The 27,658-nt window shown below is 40.2% G+C and overlaps 1 protein-coding gene across 9 annotated transcripts in view; it reads right to left on the bottom strand.

The window, feature by feature from the left end:
- Window positions 1-1,376: 1,376 nt before the first annotated feature.
- Window positions 1,377-27,658, bottom strand: part of LOC149578277 (Polynucleotide adenylyltransferase family protein) — a 189,851-nt gene continuing 163,569 nt past the window's right edge. For all 9 annotated transcript variants that reach the window (XM_089828052.1, XM_089828065.1, XM_089828050.1 and 6 more), the window contains 2 exons: window positions 1,987-2,084; window positions 1,377-1,866 (listed from right to left, as the gene is read on the bottom strand). In XM_089828052.1, coding sequence (XP_089684178.1) covers window positions 1,759-1,866; window positions 1,987-2,084 — 206 coding nt within the window. In that variant the 3' untranslated portion in view covers window positions 1,377-1,758. The remainder of the gene's footprint in view (window positions 1,867-1,986; window positions 2,085-27,658) is intronic.

The following is a 27,658-nucleotide window of genomic DNA, read 5'->3' on the forward strand; positions in this document are numbered from 1 at the left end:
TTCTTAAAAAGGAAGGAGCTCATTTTTGGCATTCTTGATTTCATGATTTGGGTTTCACTCTCTTGGAGAGTTACTTATGACAACTTCAATTATCAACGAGTGAGAGGACGAAAGCCCTCAAGCTTTGGCAGTGAATGGAAACCCATTGTCGGTTGGAGACATCACGCAAGTGTTTCAAATTGTATTCCAGGCTCGTATTCTCTATTATCCAATCTTGTTGTAGTTACTATTTCTATGATTGGATTTCTTGGTTATTCTGCTGAAGAACTTCAACGGAATATTTTTCTTGAAAATATATTTCTACAAAAGACTTGTTGCAAAAATATTTGAGACGTCCTTTTATCTAGTTATTTAATGGTGTTTTGTTGGTGACATCTGATAATCATTGCATGAATCTATTTGTTTAAAATTGCTATGTTTTTTGTTAAGGGTTTTGAGAAAATATCTAATTAGGGAGAGTATAAAAAAGGGACATTGCATTAGGGTTTTGGGTATTCCTTTTGTGAAGCTTTCTTTTCATGGCAAGCTTGAGAAAAAAAAAATTTAAGGAATCAAATATATTTTTCTTTCTTCTTTTTATTGACCATTTTGAAGGGGACTAGAAATGCTTCTAATACTATTATTTCAAACTTCATAATTACATGATTTATCTAAATGGACTAAGATGGTTATTAATATATATGCACTTGTGTTATTTGATCCTTAATTCTAGAAATAATTGGTCTTATGAAATATATTTCCAATAGTATTTATCTTGCTTAAAACGTTTTAATTTGTAAACTGATAACGCTATCACATTTCTTGCTTTAATTGACTTGTAAATTGAGAGCAAGACTCAAGGTAATCCAAAAAGGGGGCATTACATATACTTGCATGGGCTTGCATGTCATTGTATGTGAAGATCCAAGGTGTTTAAGGTTTTGGGTATTCCTTTTGTTAAGGCCAAACAATCTTAAGGAAATTTGTTATAAATGAATCGAATATCTTGCTCTTTCTTCTTTTTGTTGACCATTTGAAAGAGGACTAGAAGTGCTTTCAAAACTATCATTTCAAACTTAATAATTCTCCCAAGTCATCTGTCATATCCAATTGGTTCACTGTGATGTATATCTTCTGCTCTAGTAGTTTATTCCATAAACATTGACATTTAATATTTTGTCAAAGAATGAGAATCATGAAACTATTTTTTCCATTGATACCGTCATTTAAAAATTTTGGCTAGCATAATCTGTACCCGAGTTATGATGCAGACGTTTGGCAAATTTAGCTTTACGTTCACCAATATCAGAAACAAAACCGGATCGAATTTCGTTACAACTTATATCCTTTCCATAATATACATCTCAACAGTATCCCTACAAACTTGCAGACAAATAAAATAAAAACTAATGCATGAATAAACTCATTTCTTTTAACACTCTTTACAATAATTAAAGTCATGTTTCCAGCTTAGATGTCTGATATATCCCACGCTAACCTCAATAAAAGCTCAAAAAATATTAATTAATCAACTGCAAAAGTCTTTTTTCAATTCGCCTATCTACCTGTATAAATCCTTAAAACAATCTTCAATAAAATTCCTTTGAAAGAAAGCAACTACAGTTCAAATAATTAATTTAGCAATTTTTTTCCATTTTTTGTTTAACTGTTTGATTCCAGATGTCTCCTCAGAAGCTTTTCATTTCTTGTATGTTCCTTGTGACGAGGTAAAACTATTAACTGCAATTCAGATTAATTTTGGCACTCTACCCATGGCCATTAACTCTCAGTTTTCAATCTCTTTGCACGGACCTGGTGAAGCCAGTCAAGGCACTCTTCTCTTGTGCCAGATAGATTAGCTAATTGCCATTTAAGTATCCGTTCTTTCTGATAAATGATAATCACCTATGCATTAGGACCTTGCAATAATGGAGGATATAACAACTTTTAAAGTCCCTAAGAAAGAAAAATCTGTAACATCTAATAAAAAGATATTGAATTACTTACCCATTCCTTCACCTCTGTTCCCCCTTTTTTCAATCCCAGCTCGTGAATAATGTCATTTCCATCAAGCAAATGCTTTATTTCCCATACATTTTCTAGCCCTGAAAATAAGACGACAATGACAATGCAATTCAGAGAAACAAGGCTGATCTAAGATTGCTTTCTATAATTTGGAGTAAGCTAACACTAAAGGCCATTGGTTACAAATGCAAGAATACCCCTGAATCACATATGAGATGTTCTCTTAGTTCTTATTAGACAGAAGCATGTCGCAAAAGTTTAAAACCTGCTCTTTTTATTCTTCTCTCTTAAAGAATCAACTCATTAAAAACTACAACAGAATCTGAAGCCTGAATCCCATCCATGTAGAATAAATATAAGCTGTGATTTTTTTTAAAACTAGTATTTATGCAATACTATCTAGAATTATCATCCTTAAAAGATTTTTGGGATAAATGAGAGCAACTTTAGAGACATGCCCCATTATCTATAATTAAGTCCATTCAAGCACATATGAGAAAAATTAAAATAAATATGTATGGGACTGATCCAAAATCAAACATGGAGAGTGGAAAGTATGGCACGTGATGGTGCAGCAAGCTTGTTGGGGAAAAAAGATTTCTCAAGCTAGAGGATGTTGCATGCATTTGCTAGACTAAGGAGAAACTTGGAAGGATTTTGGAGGCATTCATGGCAAAAATGGAGATGTCTCGTAAGAATTCTCATGCTAAGAAGCACTGGAATTGTCATGAGAAAATGCAGTCCCAAGATGAGGAAAGCCTTCCCACAACTCTTTCAAAGCTGAGACAAAGGTGGCGAGGTAGATGCAAAGATGCTTGATCATTCGTTGGCACAACGTGAGGACTGTTTCAGGCTGCATATTAGTGTAAAGCAAGAAATTTCTTTCCTAGGTTGAGATAAGTAAATCATATTCTTGGTTTGAAAGCTAATCAAAAACTGTCATTAAAAAGGACATCTACTTGTTCTTGAGATGAGTAATCAAGAAGCAATTTTATCCCAAGTATTAAAATTTAAAAAGAAGAGAGATTTCTATAGTGACAATACTAAAGCAAAAAGAGGACAGAATGTGCAAGACTGGACCAGTGAATTCTGCAAAAGTAGTATCCAGATTGGCAAACATAGGCAATAAGATAATGGGTCAACAAAATTTGATCCCCATATCCAAGTAGGCAAATTTAATCTTCATAGCCATCTAAGTAGGCCCATATTGCTTTCAAATCCTAAAAACATAGATGAAGCATTTTCTCATGTTAATTACAATGAAACACACAAGGAAAAAGCTCCACACTTTCTTAAAAGACACAAGGAAAGCAAGGTGAATCAAAGGCCAAAGGTAAAGGCAAAGGGGAAGATAAATTTTCTGCTTTTACTACTACTAAATCAAATAAACATTGTGGCATACTAGCTCATATGAACAAGACATGTGGAAGCTACAAAAAAAACTGAATACATCTAAGAATGCAAAATGGAACAAGCAAAATAAGGTAATTAGTTCTATTGTAGTTTGCAGGGTGGACAAAAAATGTTTGTGTAATGTCTCCAAATTGAAAATTAACTTGTTTGTGCCCAAAACTAACAATTCCAATGGTATAATTTATTATACTAAAATAAACAAATAAAGTAAACTCATTTAACCTTCAATAATTTAAGAGATGATAAAAGTAAATAGATTAGTGAACAAGTGTGTCCTGATAAGTATTACGTCTAACTATCCGATGACCAATCATAGCATAGTTTGGTAGGAAATTCAAAAGTGTGCCAATAAACTACCCAACCAAGCCCGAGAGTGTGCAATCATCCAATCATGTCAACTCACATCTTATCCCCCAAGTGGCAGGAACATCCAACTATGACCAATTCCATCTCCCTTATGGTGGTCTACATAGTTTGGGGGAGCTGGTAAGCTGCATCTCCCTAACTTATTTCCTCTAACTCAAATTTGATTGATTATTGGGTAAGTTATACATGAATATATATATGATCTATTTACTTAAATAAATAGAATTCAAGGAACCCTCATATTAAAAACAAGGCCTATGAATAGAGAGGATTGATGCATAGTGTACTTAGTTCCATATCAATTACTTTATTTTGTACAATGGTTGTGTGGCCTGAACTGTATTTCACTTTGATCAGATCTTCTTCCTTAATCAATGCTCTCCTTGAATGCCTGGTGCTGTCTCTTGTATTCCTCCATCAGGGTTGAAGGGCTAGATCTTCCTCAAGGTTGTGGTTGTTGGAATGAGAAATGTCCCTTTCCTTCTAACCACATCCTTTCATGATTAAAACACTACTTCAATTCATTATTGTCTATTCTAACTAATCCTTTATTCCGTCCTAGAGGAGATTGCTGCCACTAAGGGAGTAAGATCGATCCCTTCAATAAAATGCTGTCTAATATATAGCAAATTTTATGAAACCTGGCCCCTAATATCTCTGCTTTGACGAAGCTCTTGTCCATTTGTGTCTTTGAATTATTTTCTTCTTTTTGGTTTTCTCCATTCGGTGTGAGGTAGGCATCTCACCATTATTTTTTTTGGTTTGGTATTTCGAATGAAATCTCTTGCAATGAGTGGGCTGAGAATTAGTATTCCCCCACATTTGTGTTTGATTTCATCACCCAGTTGAGAGCGTGTGAGTATATTGTTGTTTCTCGCTTTGGCATTTAAGGTTTTAGCATAGTTATGCTACTGGATTTGCGTGAAGTGCTCGCAAATGGAATTTTATTTGAGAAATGTGATGTCATGTGTCTACGAGCAAATGGATTTTAATTTTGTCAATTTATTTGATGTTTTGATTTTTGGGATCTTTCATCAGCACATTATTTTGTGTGCCACTCAGACTTGTGTGTTGTCATATTTGGCATGGCTGGGAAATTCAATTTAGTACTATCCCATAACTATTTGAGAATTGTGCCATTGGAATGGATAGAGGACATTATGGGTATTTGTTATGGCAATCCAAACTCCAACCCTTGATGTTAAATGATGATTTTGGCACTTTGTCAGATTTTGCCAATAATTGAGTATTTTGTTGTTTTGGGGCATTTGAGCCTTCATGTGTTCCACTGAGATGATTGATGGATTTTGTGGGAATCCCTGCTCTTGGCAAAGTGGTCAATTGAGCAACTTGTTATTTGGCTCAGTCTTGCTTTTACTCGGTTTCTTACCTTGAGTGTTTTGAGAGTTGGGATATCCTCCTACCTTGGTTATATTGGTTTTGCTTTTTCCTTGTGTTATAAATTCCATGCTCGAGGTTGTGCTTGCATGTGATTTGTGGGTGTTGCTGTTGAGACCACATCCATGCATGTAATTAAGCTATGCTCCTATGCCTAGGTTAGAGTGACCCATGCTCTTGCTATTGAGACCAATAGAGCTTACCATGTTACTTATGGGCTTCTAACTTTGATATTAGAATAGTTTAATCCATAGTAATGAGAATCGCGGCAATTCACACAATTTGATTCAAGCCAAACAATTTTTTGTGAATTGGTGAATCGAATCAGCAATAAAGGGTTTATGAAATCAGTTACACACTAAATTTCAAGGGTTTTTTATATTTGTCGATTCGTGGCCGATTCGAATCCGATTCATGGCCGATTCGCGATTCAATTCGGTCTTGCCAATTCCGATTCTTGTTACTTTGGTTTAATCACTTGATACAATCAGTTCAGAGAATAGTATCCAAACTACTAAAGTTGCTTTAGTATCTAGACACAATGAAAATATACAGCATATAACAGATGAAAAATCCATCCCATGGAAACAAAATGGGAAGTAATATGTGTCATGAGGAAATAACAGAGGGAGGTTTGACATTGGAGCATATCAAAACTTGATAACATCAAACTATTCAGGAAGTTATTATCATCCTTCATTAGGGCCCCTTCCATTGTTGCTTTCCAAAGACTCCAGAATTTCTGTAGCAAACAATTCATCATTCCAGCCTGCAAGGACATAGTCTTTTGGTACATTGTCTTCAGGGCCTGTGGCATCTTCATGTTGAAAATTATCAGGAGTGGAGTTCTGGGTATCACTAGAAAGATTCAGATCTTTCATCATTCATCAGCTTTTCCAGCTGATTCAATTCATCAGGATCCAGCATGTCTTGGTATTGATTTAGATAGTTAATGGCTTTGACATCTTCCTTGTGAGTGAGAAGTAATCCATCCCGAACTAGCACCATAAACTGAGTGATAGAAATCTCCAATGATGAGAAAATGTGAGTTTACATGTAAACCCAGTAAGTCTTCTAACTTTGAGAGTCTTTCTTTGTATTACACATGTATTGCTTGGTGCTTTGTGCCTCGTGGTCAAATGAGATGAGCTTGTTTGGTGTTTGAGTAGTGGAGTGTGTTGAAAATTGTAGCTACAATAGAGATCTTTAGCTCTGATTTTGCTATATATATTGAAATTGAGATAATACCTATGCGTTGTTGTTATATTTATGATAATATTTGAGATAATATTATATAAAGAGAGATCTGTCATGCGAAGAGTCATCCATTTGGAAACCTAAAGAGTCTTGTATTTGGAAATTGAAGAGATATTTGGGTGTGATATGAAGAATCTCTCATTTCAATTTATATGTGTGGTTTCTTAGTGTAATGATACACGACATCAAGTTGAAAGCACTGTACTTGAACATTTTATTATCAATAAAGGAGATTTTTCTGGTGTGGTTGGGTTTTTCCCTTCAAGTGGAAGGGTTTTCCCAGGATAATCTCATGTTTTTTTTGTGCAATGTTTCTTATGGTTGTTTATCATTATTTCCTCGGCAAAAACATTAATATGGTATCAGAGCTACATTAGATAACAGCATACATGGGAGTTTCTATTGTTTTACTTTTTTTTTCTATTGCGGAAGTTGTTGATCGTTGGGCTTACGACCAATATTTGGACCAGCCTGCTACACAATGATGTGTGTAGTGATCTCTTTAGTCTACGCTCTGATTCTGATGGTGTCAAGACAATTGTCACGGTGCTCTTCACTACTATTGAGAGTCTTTCTACATCAATCTTCATGGTGACACCGTGGTGAGATTGTTTCCTACAAGGCACTAGTGGGTGAGATCTGAATCTCCTTTGCTTAAAGGATCTTCCCTTGAAATGTTTCCACATGTGCCTTGGTCCTAATATTATGATAAAGTCCAACCAAATTTGGAAGTGAGCTTACTTGCCTAGTGTCTCAAGGGTAGCAAATTGTTTTCTCTGCAGCTCGCAACCTTGTATTTAGCCTTACATGATCCTTTTTTCTGAGACCTCATGCCCACCATGTTGGAGGTTCTTACAAACGCCATACAAGAAAATGAGGATGATGCTGTAAACAGATTCCTTTTGATTTTAACTGAATTTGTTAAGACAGAGATATTGTACGCATTGAATGTGGACCATATGCATTTAATTGGAATCTTCTTGTTGATAGCTCAGCTAGGGACCCTTCAAGTGCGAAGAAGGCAACTTGCCGAAGAGTTCATTATTGTCCTCCAAAATCACTGTTGTTCTTATTATAGATCATCTTTTCAAGAACCGCATTTGCATGTGCAATGGGCAATTGCCTTTGATGGCATCTCAAAAACCCTAGGCATAAATGTGCACATTCCAATTTTAATAGCCACAATTTATTTTGAGTATGACCAACCTGCTTCTATGGAGTTCCTCATCGAGAGAAGTTTACAGGAGGCTGAAGACACAGTATAGCCAGCAAGGCACCTGTGGAAAGGGTACAAGGGGCTGACATATTCAGAGGGCAGCCTTATTTGGATGGGACTGCTTCGTGGTTTTAGGATTGCATTCAATGAAGATGGTTTTGAGTGTGTTCTTTACTTTTGTTTGCATCAATTACACATTTCTGTGGGTGAGAATACAATTTGGCCAATTGTAGAAAATTTGTTCAGTCCTAATTGGCGCAATCCTAATTGGCACAGACATTACCTTGGTATTCACACTATCAACAAGTTTGCCAAATGTTTTTCATCTGGTGTTGAGGTGGATCATCAAGGTCTTTTCAATATGGATTTGTGTTTATCCAATGGCACTCGTCACATAGTTTGAGTTGAAGCCAGTTTTGCTACAAGGAAGTTTGCAATAGTATCATCATCAGCAGATTTCAGAACCCTCAATCGCAGTTGTCAACAGCTCTTCATTCTTCACCATCGAGCATATTCTCTCCTCTCTTGATAACAGCCATGAATATTTGGCTTTCGTGGTCACTTCTTCTTTGATTCTATTTATGTATTGTTTTTACACTTAGACTGAAGGAGTTCAAAGACTTTTTTTTTTTGAACTCTGAGCTACATTTTCATCCCTCAATTACTGAGAACAAGATGAGGATTGTGTATGCTCACATTCCCATTAATTTCAGCATCAGAAAAAAGATAAGTTTTATTATTCTATGTGTGATCCTTGCTATTTTATATTGTGTATATTATCATGCATAATCTATGTGTGGTGTTAGTATCATATTTTTTGGTAGTAAAATTTATTTATGCTGATGTTGTAGCATCCTTCCCGATAGATATTGAAATGATGTTGAGTTTCTAACCACAGAATTTTATCAAACAGTTAGCAGACATAATTCTGCTGTTTATTAGTGACTCACTGTATCTTGTTTAATGATCATATACCAATCCAACCTTCAGATGTCTAGCTCTTTGTATTAATGTTTGCAAAGGCTTGCAGTAACGATATATTAGATACATAAATTGCAAGACAGAGTTATAGTAAAATAAGAATGAAATAAACTCAATAATATCTGATATCCAGATGGTTTCCTATGTGTTATTGAAAATCAGATAGAGCCCACTCGGAAGTTTAAGAAATCTACAGAGATATAACATCAGACTGAATGACAATAAATCAGTAACATGATTAATTTGGCAATGAAATACCCGTTCTAGCTGGGAACATAGTCCTGTGTAAAACTGGGGAAGTATCAATGCTGCCAGCAGGAAAGTGGCCTGTGAACTAACTGGAAGTTCGTGAGTGTTCTCCGACTCCCATCCCGATGTTAGATGTCAAGCCCGATTTCTGCTACGCCTTCTCAGTGTGTATTGCAGCTGAGTGACCCGACAAGGAAATGTAGCTGGGTGTCATCCTACATACTTGTCTTCATGCTGCCTACCCGATACATAGTAAATACGGCCTTAGACCCGAGTTTATCTGCTGATGCCCACTCCCGTGACATTCTGCTATTCCCTCCTTGGCTGCAGTCAACTTCTCTTACTGTATGCTACCCGTACATGGACTGTCTACTGACGTGCTACTGCAATAACTGACTCTCCTCTAATATACTCCTTCGTGACTCCTTGTGGCAGGTGGTTGGTATCAGGCAGGCAGAGTTCAGATGTTATGTGAGCTGCTCAGCACCAGAAGATGTGCCTCTACCATTGCATTGGCTACTTCCTTAGTTCTGAATGTACCATCTGTTATTTCTACCACCAAAGAACACCAAAATACCAATACTGGACTTATACGTACCAGTTCCTTGAAGTAACTACCAATATCTATGCTCATTGTATTGTTGAACTTCCACTTCTTGTAAACCTTCAATGCATCAATCTGGAACTACAGTTCTGAAGTGTAAATGTGAGATTCTAGGTTTGCATCTTGTCTCACTTTTCTTTACTTAAGGGGTTTCGTCCTTAGGAAATACCCAGTCACAATTAAGCAACCTTTACGATTTATAAAATAACATATATTTGTGGTGTGAATCATGTAATAACCCCAATAGGTTATAACTTCTTCAAACACCAAAAATCTTTATACTTCAGTTGTTTGACATTTCGTCAAACACTTTACAAGCAAGCTCTGATACCACTGTAATAACCCTCCTCAAATCTGCTCTCAAAAAATGCTGATGAAAGCTCAAGGAATTTCATCAAACAATTCACATGCAACGGACGTATGACTGATATAGTATTTCAGCTGGCTTTAAATGACTCTTTTTCAATTTGCATCAATGAGAATATTGTGCTAGAAGACTCCAAATGGACTACACAATGACCTAACATGAGTGTGCTACTAGTTTTGACAATATTCAGTGCATATATATGATCTAAGCATGAGAAATGAACACCTACAGCCAACTGGCATTTTTACAAACAGTTGGTATGCAAATTAACTAGCTGATAAATAATGATATTGAATTGCTTAAATGACACCAGCAACTATTATCTTCTTAATTGCAATGAAATTTCAAATACAATGCTTATGAAATATGGCCAAGACTTTTGGCATTCACATGGATTACAAAATGATAATGTTGGTATAATGCACACTTACAGTTGAAAACTTATAACACCTAAAAAAATAATACTAATAAAGGAACCTGGTTTTAGATAGCTATAATAATTTTCTTCAATGCTGCCCCTTCTGCTTTGCTTTCCCGATTTGTTTTTTCGAGCTGCTTTTTCGCTTTTTCTGCCTGTTTTTTCGGACTGCTTTTTCAGCCTGTTTTTTCGGTTCCGCTTTTTTGGACTGCTTTTTCGTATCTGCTTTTTCAGACTGCTACCCTTTTGAATCTCAAGACCATATCTTTCAATGGCATCAAGATTTCCAACTTGAAGGGATTTCGTCCTTCAAACTATCGAAACATAATCTCCAAAAAATTTCTCAATTTCTTTGATATTTCCAACCATGAATAAATGAGAGCTATCCTCTTCCTTTTAATCCCTTCCTCACTTGCTCCACGCTTCCATCTTGCCAATGTGGGATAATACATGAGTTTTAATATTACTTCTTTTTTTCCTTTTACAAAGTCCGTGTATGTACTCAAAAGGGGGACTATTGGATTTTTTTATAAAGTGACTTTATGAAACATTATAATATTTAATTTAAATAGTCACTTTACCGTTGTAACTTCGAACATTAGAATAATATACCAAATAAACTCGAAATCCCACATATAATAGCTCATCAGAAAGAGCCCAACAAAACGCATCTCATCTTGTCACTGAAAATTGAAGGCACTACATCCCCCTATTGGCTTACTAAAAATAGTAAGTTTTTCCGAAAACCCAACAAACGAACTCCGTTTGGCTTGTAATTAAATTTGACTAGGCCAAATAACCTCAGGATCCCTTTTGAAGTCTTCGTTAGCCCTCGGGACCATACAAGAATGGGCTAACGACAACATACCTCCAAACTGGCTAAGTGGGGGACATTACAAATCCCAATGCAAAAGCTTCCTTTTATCACCTCGAAGTGTGGGGAGATACAAACAACTTATCAATGTGGGATAAAAGACTATTTCGTCTTTTAGTCACTTAAGTCAATTTGTCCTAAAGTGACTTTAAATAATAAAGTACTTTACATTTCAATCCATTAAAATAAAGTGACTAGAACTTTAGGATCTCCCATTTAAATCTCCTCAACTGAAACCCAAACTCCTGTGATTGGCTGGCATCCTAAAACATGTCTTTAGCCTATCCGGATGGAAAGATAGACCAACTAGGCATCATTAAGGCTAGCACGAAGAAGGGGACATTACAGAGGTCATGAATATTGCATTGGTTGTAGGGGCAAAAGATAAAATCTCTTATGTGTGTGTATTTGTACATGTTGAGATTAGACTAGAAGAGATACATATTATATGATTATATCTCTTGTATATTGATTATAAATAGTGTTTTCTTTTAACATTGATATTTATGAGTTATTAATCTCTCGTATTTGCAATGATGAGAGCTTATATGCAGATGGGGACGTTTCTTACAGTCATGGGACTCAATTGATGATACACAAAGTGATATTCACAGGGAGTATTTTTAGCTTCAGAGGGAGCTTATGTGTCAGAGGGAGATGTCTAATTCCCTACAAGTTTGTGCCAATGTAACTACTAAAGCACAATATTTAGTCAAATTGGAACCAACTATCTTATTGTGGTGATCTATTGAGAAGTTGTCTCAATTGAGAGAGGATCTCAGCCATTTTTATACACGTCATTAATGAGTCCTTCTCTGTCAAAAAGTTTGAAGTGAAATCCCTTGTTCCACCCTCTATGAGTAGGTATGGTGGATCCACCCTCTGCGATGAGGCATGGTGGAAATGTATTCTTTTTTGGGAGAAGTCCAAGGTGAAAGCCCTTGTTCCACCCTTTGCAAGTAGGTATGGTGGGCCACCCTCTGCGAGTAAGCATGGTGTAAATGCATTCTTCTCTAGGAGAAGTTTGAGGTGAAAACCCTCATTCCACCCTTTGCAAATAGGTATGGTGGACCACCCTAGGTATGATGAATTGTGTTATGCTGAGATAACATGTTTTAATAAGAATCTATGTGATGAGAATTTATCATTGACATCTTTGGTTGCAATTATGTATGCCTATCATTCTAAAAATCTCTCTTGCTAAGAGTGAGTGTTGAAGATTATAACTGCAATAGAGATCTTTATCTCTGATTTTGCTATATATATAGAAATTGAGATAATACCTATAGATTGTGGTTATATTTATGATAACATTTGAGATAATATTATAAGAGACGTGTCATGTGAAGAGTCATGCCTTTGTTATTATGAAAAGTTTCTCATTTCAAATTATGTACGTGATTGCTTAGTGTAATGGTACACAACATCAAGTGGAAAGCATTGTACTTGAACATTTTATTATTAATAAAAAGAATTTTTTCTAGTGTGGCTAGGTTTTTCCCTTCAAGTGGAAGGGTCTTCCCAAGATAATCTTCTGTGTTTTTTGTGTAATTTTCCTTATGGTTGTTTATCATTATTTCTTGGGCAAAACATTAATAGAGTGGAGTGGCTGTCCAAGACAGGCAAGGCCACAAAGGTGTCCCTCGGTAGAATTTTTAACAACTGATAACTAAATAAATGAATGAGATTAAAATATAATAACAAGAATTAATGTAACTACTTTGTCGTTATTTGTGGAAATTGATATGGTATGTCTTTGCCTTGTTATAGTTTGAGGACGTTGATATGGCCTAGTACTTTTCATTCTATAGATATTGATATGGTAGAAATGGACGTTGAAATGGCTTAGTAGAGCTTCATTCTTGAGAGAAAGACTACTTGAAGTCACATGGGCCACCATGTGCCATGTGATAACACTCCCACTCTTGAGTCTCCCCGACAAACCTTTGTTAGTACTAAGTAGTGACCCTAGTGTACCATGAGTGTTGCATGGGGTGCATTTGGATGTAAGTACACATGTTGAGTATTCTCAATGTGTCTTTGTGTTTTGCATCTTGTGTATTGGATTGCACCTGTACGTTGTACTATGAGATTATGCATCCTCTTAGCATGCACATGTGTCACTCCTTGCTTGTGTATTTGCCTTGTATTTGTCGCTAGGTTACTATCTCCGCAAGCGTGGTAGGGTGGGATTGAGGGTTCCGCATGGTAGGGTGGTGTTGCACTTTACCACAACTAGGGACCGGTGTGCCGATGATGGGCTTCCTCCACCTATAGAGATTCAAAGCCTGAGATCTCATTACATATCCTTCATTTATTGTACAATTGATATATATATACATGTATATATGTACCGTTGATGTGATCTCTACTTTGTGTTAATGATTGTTTACCGTACAGGTAAAGAAATCAACGCATACAGACAATAATAGCAGAATAGCATAATTATATTCGCAATAGTAAGTCAATGATGCTTTACAAAGATCCCAGACGGGATATAAATACTACCGCCGAACCTTCCCAAAGGGGTCCGTCGGCCACAATTATTCTATCTGCTACAAACTATTTACCGACGACGTCGGCTACAGAATACAGAAACACCGCCAGACCGTCGGCTACAGAATACAAAATACCGCCGGAACTATCCAGTCAGCTAACACCATCTCCCCCAAAAAAAAAGTCGTCTCCTGACGACTAACAAAATTAGGAGACAACTTATAGACCACAGAAGAAATACTAGAGAGAAGGGGGTGTCCCAGAAGTGTGCTGCTGGCGACGTAACTCGTACACCCGCTCAGTCAGGATGCGGAGATCTGTCTGAACCTGAGAATTAACTTCGACGGCCTCCTTTAAAAGAAGCGCCGCATCCATGGCCTGCGTCCTAGCTGACTGCATCTCGTGCTCAGCCGCATCCTTATCTCGAACCGCTGCCTCCATACCTTGCTTAGCCGCGTCTCTCTCCTGCACCATTGCTGCCAAATCTGCCAGTAGTGCTGCCCGCTCTGTGGCCCATGCTGCCTGCTGGTCGGCCAAGTCGGCGGCTAGCTTCTGTCTAGCCTCAGTCTCAGCTGCCAATGATCTCTCTGCTGCAACCCTATTCGCCTCCACACGCTGACGACCGTAGTAAACATCTTTGTACAGTCCCACAATCTCATGTGCCAGCTTCATCATAGGGGTGTCACTGGGTCCCAACTCCGGCTCAGTGGCCCTATCAGCCAACATCTCAGCTATCTCCGTTGCCGGCCAGCCCCTGTCTATAAAGCAAGTCTGAAATCACCGAGGACAAATCCCACGGATATACGCTCTGATCAAGTGCCACTCCCTCCACCGAGTCAAGGCTTGAATTGCCACATCGTGGCCCTTCTTCAATGCAGACTTCATAGTCCTGAGGTAATCCCGGCACCTGTCCTCATCTGACCCATAGTCCTCCTTGGCGAAGGCCTCCAATGACCATTCTGCATCACTGTTTTCCTCCTCATCAGCGGGAACCATGCCCACATCCGGTGCCGCCTTTTCTGCTGTTGGCGCTACCACGTCATGTGGCATTCCCTCCTCCTGAAGCTGAGGCTCTGGTATCGCTGGCCATGTTCCTGAACGCCTAGGAGACTGAATGGATGGACCTCGCTTGGCAGGAGTGAGTCCGAACTACTGCCTCAAAAACTCACTAGCTCTATCCATCACCTCCGGTTGGTCGAACTGCGCAAGCTCCATGTTCGTCTCCAGTACTGGCTAGGCTGACTCGGCCTCTGCTAAAAAGGATGATGAAACGGTGACCACTGCATCACAATCAATGACCTCCAACCGAACCTGCGGCTCAAACTGTGGCAGTGGCAACTGTTCTCTCGGTGTGACTGCGATGGTGACATCTGCTGGTACAACTAGAATCCCCTCCGCTACAGCAGTCGGTAATGACTCGGCAACTATCCATGGGACGACATCCGTCACTGTCTGTGGAACCACCTCCGTCATTGTCCGTGGCACATCATCCGTCAGTGCCATTGGGGCCACCTCCGTCACTGTCCGTGGGACAGCTGCCTCTACTGGAGGAGTCATAAGAACCGGGGCACGGCGCTGACCAAACGCCGGAATGACTGTTGAGAAGGTAGACAAGTGCGCTGAAGTTGACAGCTAAGGAGGGGTAAAGAATGTGGTCCCACTACTTGCTGCCTCACCATCAACTTCCGCCGATGTGCTCACCTCTTCTTCCACGAACTCAGCCTCGTCACTCATGGAAGTACCCTCCCGTCTGCTATCTGTCTCTCTGGAAGGAGCCAATTCGCGGAGTACTTTCTTGTGACCTGTTGCTGATCCTCCTGTATCTAAGTGTCGCCAGTAGAATATGGGAGGCTCCCCGTCTGCCAACTTGCCCCTTGGAGGAGCCTCAAAGCCATCCATTGGAATCTGGCTAGCTGCAGCCTCTAGAAACAACCCGATGGCATGGTGTGGCATAAAAAATGTTCAGTGCTGAAGCGTCATGAATTCCTCCATCCTGTCAACAAGTACTGAGGCCCAATCATATACCACTCCCTACATGATACCATTCATAAACACAATCTGCGGCAATGCGATATCTGAGGCCCGGGTGGCACCTGTCAACCTGCTCTTGATGATGTCCATGATACAACGCCAATGACCCTCCCGAATAAAGTCTCTGCGGAGCCCTTTACACTTTGCCCCTTGAACTGTTGTCTCCCTCTCCACGGGTGTAAGGTCCCTGCACACTAGAGCTATCCAATGCTCCTTCCGTTCCCGTGACAGTTTATGATTCCTGATTTCCACTTTCCTCCCATCGAGGCCAGGGATGCCGAAAACCCTAGTGAAATCCCTAGGTTGAAAGACACTGTCATCTGATGTTGCTTGTATAGGAATGTACTCGTTCTGTTCGGAGCGCTATGTCTTTATCATGGTGCGCAATACTGATTCAAACAACCGGATGGAAAAAATGGGAAGCTGAATAGCCCAATGTACCTGTGCCCGCACCAAAATTTGTTTAATTTGGTCTGCCTCAGGGGTCTCCTGCCACCACTTCCGGCATTCGCTTCCACTACGACTGTCAAACTGGACGGTGAGATAAGTCAGTTCCTCCTTAGTCTTCTGTTTCTTGCTACTGGAATCGGAAGGGCCTGCAACTTGAATCCCCGATGCCAAAACTCTTGAATTCTTCTCCATGCTAGCTGCCAACTAACTCTTCCACGGCTTCCGCTTACCTGCTGACTCCATGCAAAATGGTATCGTCTTCCCTATATAGTCCCTCCTTACTCTCCGTGGCAGGCAATGGAAACGGTCGGTAAATCCGCGAAAAAAAAAAAAATTTGTCCGCACAGTCCCCTGTGGGAGAAAAAAGTATCGATGCAACCCGTCTAAATAGAGAGGAACAACTTGACTAAGAAACTCCTCAATGATGATTATGAAACTGCCACTGTCTGATCATTCATAGCTTATGCTCCAATTCTTCACTTGCCCTAGAGAGCTGATTGGCTTGTAAATATGTGTATCAATTGCGAAATGTGGTATGGTTGTCGCTGCAATTACAGGCTTACAATGTCCATGTGGCCTTACTGTATGATAATAACAGGCACGTCTCCCTGCTCTGTAGATTGTTGCAGTCTCCTAAGAATCTTGCTCTCCTCCACAGACGTTGGCCCTGCGTTTTGTGTTCCCGCAGAATAAAGCTTAACGGTGGAGGTCTTCTTGTTTCATGCCCGTTGTCTTTTCCCTTACCGTCGGAGGCTGCTAAAAATGCTAGCGGAAACGACTGTAAGCCTGCGGCTAACTTTGGTGGAGGATGTGAAAAATTTTGTGCCCGCGAGGCTTATAACCACCCGCGGACAAACTATCCGCAAGGACCATTCGCGGTCTATCTCTGCCCACAGACAACATGTCCGCGGGACTTTCAGTGCTCGCGGACAGGCAGTTGTCCGCGGGACTTCTACTGCCCACGGACAGGCAATTGCCCGCGGGACTTTTCAACCTGCGGGCCTTTCTGTCCGCAGGGCCCCTTTATTTTATTTTATTTTTTAATAATTTTTTTTTTTTTCAAAATTTTTTTTTTTTAAATTCGAATACATCAAATAACAAGGGTACTTTCGAACGACGTCGCCGCCAGGGAGTGCTGTAATGACGATGATGGAGGATTCAATGACGGCGAGAACTTTCTTGCACGATATGGTTTCAACTTGGATCCGTTAACTAACTGAGCTATCTCCTGTCCATCCAAGGTTGCCAGTTTGATTGCCCCAGTGTCGCCAATTTCTCGGATCTGATATGGTCCAACCCATCGCACTTTGAATTTGCCCGGCTTGATTTCATTACGGCCATCATACTTCAGTACTAACTGTCTCCACTGGAATCTACTGCGTTTCAAATGCTTATCATGCCAGAGCTTGCGTTTGTTCTATGCCACTTCCGTCGCCCACTGTGCCAACAACCTTTTCTCCTCCAGTTTATTCAAATTATTCAATCGCTCTTGTAAGCTTCCGTCGTCATCCAATTTGTTTTCCAATGCTATTCGGAGACTCGGAATTATGAATTCCGCTAGAATCACCGCTTCCTGTCCAAACATCAATTGGAATGGTGTGTCCTGTCGTCACCTTGTACGCCATGCGGTAAGCCCACAGGGCAGCGGGTAAGTTCTCCTCCCAATCGGCACCTTCCACCGCGCAGGATTTGTAGATGATGGATACTAGAATTTTATTGGTGGCCTCTACCTGCCCGTTTGCTCTTGGATAGTACAGACTCGACAGTGAATGATAAATCTTGAACCGAGTGGTGAGTAGTCGAATAACATGATTAACAAAATGACCTCCCCTATCACTTGTTAATTGTAACGGGATTCCATACCTTGTGATGATCTGTTCATAGATAAATTTTGCGGTGCTGACGGCCGAGTTATCTGGTAGCACACGGACCTCTACCCACTTGGTCAAGTACTCTGTTGCAACAATGATGTAGCGGCACCTTCGAGTCTTGCTCACCCTCAGTGGTCCAATGAAATCTAGTGCCCATCTCTCAAAAAGTTCCTGCGCATGAGAGGGTTGAAGTGGCATAAAATCTCTCTTCAGCGGCTTCTCGACCCGTTGGCAAGTGTCACATCCAACGACCCATTCCTGTGCATCATTGTACACCATCGGCCACCAAAGCCCGGCGAGTAATATCTTCCGTGCAGTGGTGTCGGGTCCCATGTGTCCTCCCGCGGGACCCTCATGTGCTTCTTTTAACAACTGCGAGATCTCTTCTTCCAATACACATTGCCGAAGAATATGATCCGGCCCCATTTTGTAGAGCAACCCATTGATCAATTGAAACGTACGACTCCTGATTATCAACTTGCACCTATCATTTGGTGACATCCCCGTGGGAAACTGTCCTGTTGACAAGTACTCGCCAATACTCCTGTACCATTCCGGCAGTACGCCAATCTGAAACAGCTGTGCATCAGGGAAGTCATCATTCACACCCTCCGCTGGTTCCCCTGTTCTGATCCGCGACAGGTGGTCGGCAGTGACATGTTTCTTTCTTGGCCAGACAATGATTTTGAAACTGAATTCCTGCAGCAGTAGTAGCCATCTGCTGATCCTCCCTTGGATGACGGGTTTATTAATCATGTACAACAGGGCCTGGTGATCAACATAAAACACAAACGGTGTAGCAAGCAAATAATGACGGAATTTTTGCACAGCATAAACCATTCCCAAGGCTTCTCTTTCAGTCGTGTTGTAGTTCTGCTCGGCCTTTGAGAGTAACCGGCTGGCAAAGTATATTGGATGATCCAGTCCGTGATTACCAGTCTATGCCAGGGTTGCACCGATTGCATAGTTGGAGGCATTCACACAAACATGAAATTCTTTATTCCAGTCTGGATATGCCAGGATGGGTGCCATAGCCAGTCGTACCTTCAGCCCTTCAAATGCCTCATCCTGCTCTTTCTCCCATCTAAATGATTCTTCCTTGCAAGTTAGCTTATCTAACGATTGGGACACTTTGGCAAAAAATTTAATAAATCTCCGATAATAACTTATATGCCCGAGAAAAGATTTTACCTTCGTCACATTAGTAGATGGCTGCATTTCCAGAATGACTCTCACCTTGTCGGGATCCGTCTTTAATCCTTCCTTACAGACAATGTGTCCGAGCAATCTACCGTGCGGAACCATGAATCTGCACTTCTTGGGATCCAATGTTAACCGAGCCCTGCGACATCTCTCCATACACTCACCAAGTGCTGCCAGGTGTCCGTCCTCCGTGCTAAATACTGACCAATCATCCAAGAAGGCTTTGAAATTTCCCACAGACATCTTGTCAAAGATATGCAGTATAATCCGCTGGAATGTGGCCGGTGCATTACACAACCCAAAAGGCATCCGGTTATACGCGTAGACCCCATCTTCGACAACAAACGTTGTCTTCAACTTATCCTCCTCCGCTATAGAAATCTGATTGTATCCAAAGAACCCGTCCATAAAAGAGTAGATTTCATGTCCGGCAACCTCCTCCAAAATGCTATCTGTGAAAGGAATCGTAAAAGGATCTTTGATCGTCATTGCATTCAGGCATCTAAAATCGACGCATATCCGGATCTGAATAGTATCCTTCTTCAATGAAATGACTATCGGTGACACCCATTCGCTGGTCTGTACCTTGAAGATAATGCCAGCTTCCAGCATCCGGTTGATTTCCTCCGTAACCCATGCGGCATAGTTCTTGTTCATCCTGTAGGGTCGCTTTCGTACAGGTACAGCTCCTTCCACCAGCGGGATGCGATGCACACACAATTCCGGCGGTACTCCTTTGAGGTCCTTGTATGTCCATGTAAATACATCCTTGTAGTCCATAAATATCTTGAATGTCGCGGCCTTGAGTACTGGGTCCCAATTATCTCCGACTAGTATGTTCTTCGGCTCTGCCTTGTCCCCCAAATTCATTGTTTGCAGCATAGCTTCATTATACTTGATTGTCCCTCCTTCACTAAATGCATGGGTGGGTGTGACATCCACCGATGCCTCCCCCTCCTTTACTTCACTAAACTCCTTCGGATATTCATTCTCAATTGACAGAACATTGCAGGTGTGAAATAATTCATAGTCCTCCATTTGCCAGTGGTAGAGACCGTTGACGGAATCCAAGTCGTCATCCGTTGTTCCCCCGTCCAATCGGAGGACGCCCTCCTGATCCGGTTCCATCCGTCGTCTACCTTCGTCCTCCTCTCCCTCAGAATTTGACGGCAGGGCCTCTTCCCCTACCATTTGGGTATGCAGATCAATGACGAATCGGCGGCCTTTACTTTCGAGGGATAAAGTGTTCTTCTTCCAGTCATGTCGAGCTCTTGCTTCGATAAGCCACCCGCAGCCCAAGATGGTGTCATAGCCTTTCCTTTTTAATGGAATCACCACGAAATCCATCAGGAACGGCTTGGTGCCAATGGTTACCAAATGTGCCATGAGAATACCCAGTGGTTTAATACCATGTTGATCGGCGGTCAATAGCTGAAACCTTGGAGGCCACAATGTCGGTTGTCCAAGTTTCCTCCAAGTTTCTTCTGGCAATACATTTACACCGAACCCTCCGTCCACTATGGTGTCTGTGAGAACATGTCCAAGTATCCCCATCTCGACAACTGCAGGGTGTAGTCCGGATGTCAGCGCCAGCAACATCTGATCTTCTCCTCCCGTAACAATTTCCTTTTCTTTTCGTCGACTCGGTTCTCCCAGTGACTTTTCCTTCTCGAGGCCTGATTCTCCTGCCATATTTGAAAGAGCAGATCGAAGTTGGGGCATGGTGAGAAGCAAATCACTTACCTTTACTTGCACCTCCGTTTGCAAAATATTTTGTACTATGTTTTGTTCTACGGAATTCCTTGCTGAAGTGCCGGCAGTGTCCAGAGGTGTTACTGCTTGAGATACTTTTCCAACCTCCGCCCGTACTGCCGCAAATTTCTTCTTTTCTTCGGCGAGGTCCGAGTATTCTTTTGCTTGTTGCCGCGTAATTGCCAGAACTTCTTCCTCATCCGCTCCAACAGTGATCAAGTTCACTCCAGATTTTGGACATTTCGAGTCGTCGTGATCGCCGAGTCCGCACCATCGGCACAATAGTTGAGGTGTATTTGCTGTTGGACATTCCCACGCAAAATGCCCCCACAAGTTACATGCTCGGCACTGAATAATCGGTCGTCCGTTTGCATCATACTGGATCCGGCTTCTGCTCGTATTGGTATTGTTATTGTTGTTATTTTGTCCACGCCGATATTCCTGTATCCTCCAGATGAAGCGCCGGCGGCATTGGTGTTTCCGTTACCACTTGACGAGGAAGCCTCCTGTGTGAGAAGCACCTACGGAGATCCTCTTGTTTTCATGTTAAAGGGGCAATCTTTTGTCGAATGTCCCATGATCTGACAGATGTCACAGAATTGGTTCTTCGGACACGATCCTGTAGTATGACCGTCGGTCTTACATTCCGTGCACCACAGTTCACTACCTTTTGGCTCTTTCTGCATATTTTTAAACTCCTTCATCATTCGAACCATATCCTTCTGTAAGGCACGAACCTTTTTGCTACTACCTTCGTCGTCGCTGCTAGCATCTCCAGCAGATTCGTCGTCATCAGAGTCAGAGGAGCTAGTTTTCTTCTTCTTTGTCTTGTGCACACTTTCAAGGTCCAGTGCTCTGTTATAAGCATCGACATATGATGACGGTGGCACAATTTTCATTTTCCTCCGCAACTGTGAGCGTAGGCCGTCCACAAACCACCTTTTCTGCAATCCGTCCACCGGCTCGCTTTCCATTTTGTTTATTAAGTCTTTTAATCTCCTGGCATAGACACGGACAGTTTCGTGCTTCCCCTGCTTGGTATTGAAAATTTCCGCTACGATTTCATTATCATCCCGCAAGAGTTTAAACTCCGCCAAGAAGTCCTTTTTAATCTTATCCCATGTATCCAGCTTCTGTGGATCCATATCTGAAAACCAATCAATCGCGACACCCCGTAGGGTTGCCGAAAATTGCCTGGCCCATTTGTCGACATCTGTGATTCCATTTGCCCGCCAGATCGTCTCACATGTCTTACAATGTCGGATGGGGTCGGCTGTACCATCACCTTCAAATTTCGGTAGCTTTTCTTTGGGTCCCACCATAACACTGGAGGTCTGCACTCCTACACTGGCGGTCGGTACTCCCACACCGGCGGTCAGCACTCCCGCACCAGCGGTCGGCACTCCCACATCGGCAGTCTGAACTCCCACATCGGCGGTCTGAACTCCTGCACCAGCGGTCTGCACTCCCACACCGGAGGTGTCGACAGCTGCGAACCTTGGTGAAGAAGAAGGATCCTCCGAAATTGTTTCCCGCGGAAGTCTATCTTGAACGAAGAGGTCACTCCACGCTCGTGCTCCGTCGGCACTACAAGTCGTGCGAGTTGATGCTCTTCCATCTGAATTTTCTTCCCTCGGCGAACACAAATTCAAGAACTCCTCCCGAGCTTCTTCCACCAATTCCACCCGCTGCCGAGTCTCCTCCAACAATTCTTCTGCGCTACGGTTTCCATCGGCAATCTTCTGAAATCTCCGTCGGCATTCGGCTTGTTGTGCTAGAATTAAATTCTCTTGCGCAGTACGGATTCCATCTTTTCCCTTGACCTTATTCCGATCCTTGTTAAGCTAATTTGGCATTAATCTTCATTCTTCCCACCTTCCAGATTCATAAGGCAACGGCGCCAAATGTTTACCGTACAGGTAAAGAAATCAACGATACAGACAATAATAGCAGAATAGCAGAATTATATTCGCAATAGTAAGTCAATGATGCTTTACAAAGATCCCAAACGGGATATAAATACTACCACCAAACCTTCCTGAAGGGATCCGTCGGCCATAATTATTCTATCCGCTACAAACTATTTACCGACGACGTCGGCTATAGAATACAGAAACACCGCCGGACCATCGGCTACAAAATACCGAAACACTACCGGACCGTCGGCTACAGAATACAAAATACCGCTGGAACCATCCAGTCGGCTAACAATGATGTTATAATTGATGCAATCGAGTGATAATAGCCTTGATCTATGCTATTTGATACTCCCTAGTGTGGAACTAGATGTTTTCTAGTTGTATGTTGGTGTCAGCTTAGGATTTGGCCTTTTTTGTGTTCGTTTTGGACCAAATTCATGAACTAACATCCGTGTATAATTCAATGTCCATGCAAGTTGAACAAGTGTTTGCACCTCTCTGGACTGAGACTTTTTTGTCTCATAAGTTCACTAGTCATGGGTTGGTATCTATGCTAATTGGAAATCTATGCAATGAGAATCAACATCTCTGCCCAGTGTAAATTTGAGAGTAGTTTTGAAAAATGGGTGGTGTACGTGTGCTTTCGAGTTGGATTCTAGAGGGTGCTTGGGGATCTTTCAACCTTGTTAACAATCGCTTGATGATGTTGGTTTACTTAATTATCTATGATCATTGTTAGAAAGGATATGGACTTGTAAGGTTAATCAAAGTACTACACTAACTTTGGATTTTTAAAGAACTTTTGTTTATGGGATTAAGCTTGGATTTATTCTCCATTTTGTTAGTTGTGAGTACTTGCCATCTTAGCCTCTCGTGTTCTACAAAGGTTGCCTAGATTTGTGTAGGGCAATCTCAAGAACGTGTGTCCTTCATTCCGAGTGTACGTTGGGTCATCTTGGAACCTTTGGAAGTGCTTATGAAGTCATTTGCTTGTGTGAGATCACGTGAAGATCATTAAGTTTATGTTAGTATATTGATTCTTTTTTATGTTATGGTTATGAAATGCATATGGATATGCAATGTTATATGGAGTTTCATCTATATTTCAAAAAAAAAAAATTATTAAGTACATATTTAACCATGTGTTCCAAGGGTTCATTTGTGGGGCATTACAAGGTCAACATATACTTTCAACTAAACCCCATGCCAGAAGAAGCTATTAAGTGTGTTGTCCTAAACCTAGACAGAATATTACATGAATGAAGGTTTAATGGAATGATCATCATAAGGCATGCACAATCACTCACTTCATTGTGGAATTTTCAAAAAGGGTGATAAAAAGGGTCAAAAAGGAATTGGAACTTCACTTTCACAAATTCGCACAACTAAAACAAAGGGGGGCAATTAACAACTACATCATGGAATTCCAATGTCTATTAATGTTGGTCACCGACATATCCAAGAGAAGATTGAAATAGTCTTATTTATGAATGGATTAATGGATACCTTACGTGGTTGGGTGAAAGCTCTAAACGCTAATACATTATAAGAAGCTATCAAAAAATTAAGGGTCATGGATTCGTGTACAATCAAAAGAAAAGCACCACCAAACAAACCATATAGTCAAAAGGAGCAAGAAAATCCACTTGTCTAAAGGGAACGCCTAAGAAAAGAAAAGAGTTCTAAAGAGACCCAACAAGACTTGAGGAGGAAGCTATGGCTATAAGAGTCATGGGAACTAGGGCACCAATGCATGGGCAAGGTAAAAACCATTATATAGAAGTAAGGCCCATCAGTGAGAGAATATGAGGATGATCAATAAATGTACAGAAGTGTAATGTTCCTCTGAAACTATCTTTATAAAGATAGAAAAGAGAAATAAGAATAAAATATTAATTATTTTATATTAGTTCCACTATTTCAAAACTAGTATAAATTAATTAATTGTTTTAAAATCTATAATACCATTATAATTAAGTTGTTTTCTCAATTAATTAATTCTTCTAGTTGAATGGTTTTGGAAGTTCACGGAACTTCCACCCCATTTCTTCTAAGATAAATTATAGCCATGGACGATGACGAAGGACAAAAATAAGAATCAAGCATTTCATAAAAGTTGGTCAGTGACCAAGAGAAACTTTTATTCAACTCCTTTCGTCAGGATATAAACGTCTAGCCTAATGGAGACAGGTGAGTGAGAAATATTCAGTGACATTGAAGATTGATGAACGGTAACACAAGAATCTTATTAGCATATATGTGTTGAGCCGGTGAAGCAGAATTTTAGAATCTGTTGCCGTTGGTGGGAAATACCTTTGTTTAGTGTTGTGATTCATGGCGTATGCGAAGATGGAGTAAAAATTGTATCCATTGAAATAGAATCCCTATCTGCATAACAAGACAAAGTTTCACAATTTTGCAACGAAAATGGTATTATATCTGAAGGCCTTTGACAAAGTAGACAATTCATATGAAGAGTAACCAAACGGAGACACTTCATGAACACAGAAATCTGACAACCTATGAAACGAGAAGAGCAAAGGAACGTTGAGTTTGAGCAATTATTGGATTTCAAAGATACGAATCTAAAGCAATAGAACAACCTTGACATCAAACTAGAGAAAGCTAATGGAGAAGCTTCGGGATACTTCCAATTACAATTAGAGTATTGATATCAAGAAGAATTCTTGCTTTTGGACGGCCATGTTAGAAGAGGAACAATTTAAAGCCCGTTGTATGATTAGTGAAGGCAATGTTTCTGCTCTTAATCCAAACAAGCCTCAGGGTTTGTTTCTTAAAACGTTTCTTGGCCCCATCAATGTTCGTGCCTTGAGAAATTATCTCCAATTGAAAGTCAAGGAGGAATACAAAATTTACCGAGATAGAACAGCAATTATGTTTCTTCTATTTCAAATATACTTGCATGATTCTCCAAGTGCGTATTCTGAGTTATTATGTAAATTCAATCAATTCAATATAGATTCAGGACTCAATTGACTGTTTTGAAGTTAAATAAAACTGTTTTTTTGTTGAAATTCTAACTGGGGTTAATCATAGGTAATTCACTCAAGAAAATGAGCCTAGAACCATATTGAGAATTGTTCTATAAAATCTGGGATTTCACAGTGGTATCAGAGCTTTCAGTCTTGCCAGCCTATGGGTACAAACACACATATGCCAAAAGGAAATTATAACTTCCACAATACTAAAGTCAGACAAAATAGATTGTTAGAATCATCTAGTTCCTCTATACCTATCAGCATTGAAGATAGTCATATTGAGTCATATGAGGAAATAATTTTTGAAAACAATATGGGAGACGTAGATTACACTAGGGATCTAATAACTACATTACTCAGGAGCCAACAAGATATGCAAAATAACGTAAAGCGGATGGCAGACTTGATGGCACAATTCATCAACAATAATATGAATCAAAATCTAAATAATGTAAGGGAAACAAGTGGACAAGAGAATCAATCAATAAATGGACATCAGGAAAGTTCAACTTCAACAAGACCCTACATGCCAACCTTCACTCCTAGAAATCCACAACCTGAAAGAGAACCTACTATTAGGGAACTCCAGGAAGATGTTTATCTGGATTGGATACAGTCAGGTGATGAATTTAGGGCAACGACGACTTTTAGAGAATATTTGGATGCCAGAATGAAACATAAGAATAAGGGGCAACGGGGGAATAATAATGAATTACAAAGGAAAATTGGTAAAATGTCCATGCCTTATTTTGATGGGTCAAGCAAAACCACTACCAAAGCTTGTGTACAAAAACTAGACACGTACCTACAATTAAATCCAATGATGGAGGATGAAGCGATTAAATATGCAGCATTACATTTTGAGGGAATTGCCCATGAATGGTGGCATCACAGACAAATTACATTGGGTCATAAGCAAATTAACACTTATGTTATTTTCACAAAAAGGCTTATTGATAGGTTTGATTCTAAGGATCCTAAACTCCATCTTAAAGTTTTGACTTTGCTTAGACAAACAAGTACGGTGGAACAATATATTTCTGAATTTGAAAAATTAGCAGTATTAGTAATAGAAATCACTGAGAAGCAGAAAACAGTGATATTTATTGATGGATTATCTGATACCATCAAAGGGTGGGTTAAATCTTTAAACCGTGCATCCATGCAATCAGCAATAAAAAGCGCTAAATAACTTGAACCTTCTTCTAAAGGAAAGACATTTCACAAAGGGGCCACTCTCTAAGCCAGATTTTGATAAAAAACTTTTTTCCAAACAACACACCACCTAGAAATAAATTAGAGAAGGAAGAGCGTGATGATCTCAAAAGGACAAAATTGTGTTTCAATTGTAAAGAAGCATGGGCACCAAGTCATAGATGTTTGGGAAAAAGGAAAATTCATTCTATTGAAGTAGTATCAGATTGTGAAGATGAGGAAAACATAGATCCAAATTAGGAACAAGATCCTAAAACTAACAGACAAGCACAGGAAGATCCACCAAGGAAGGGTGAAATATCCACAACGATAGGAACTCCGCATTATAATATTTTTAGAGCAAAGAGTTTTACAGGGGCAACAAGTCATTGTTATGATAGACAGTGGTGCTCCATATAATTTCATTGATACTGCTCTTGTTAAAAAAATGGCTTACATACAGTAAAACATGAAGGTTTTGGTGTCAGAGTAGCAAGTGGTACTACTTTAGTAAGGACACATAATGTTTCTCAATTAAGCATTACTCTTGATAATTATACAATAACAAATGATTTTTATGTGGTTGATTTGGCTAA

This window comes from Cupressus sempervirens, chromosome 1 (genome assembly GCF_028749045.1).
Source record: "Cupressus sempervirens isolate cs-2001-9-10 chromosome 1, ASM2874904v1, whole genome shotgun sequence".
NCBI lineage: Eukaryota > Viridiplantae > Streptophyta > Pinopsida > Cupressales > Cupressaceae > Cupressus > Cupressus sempervirens.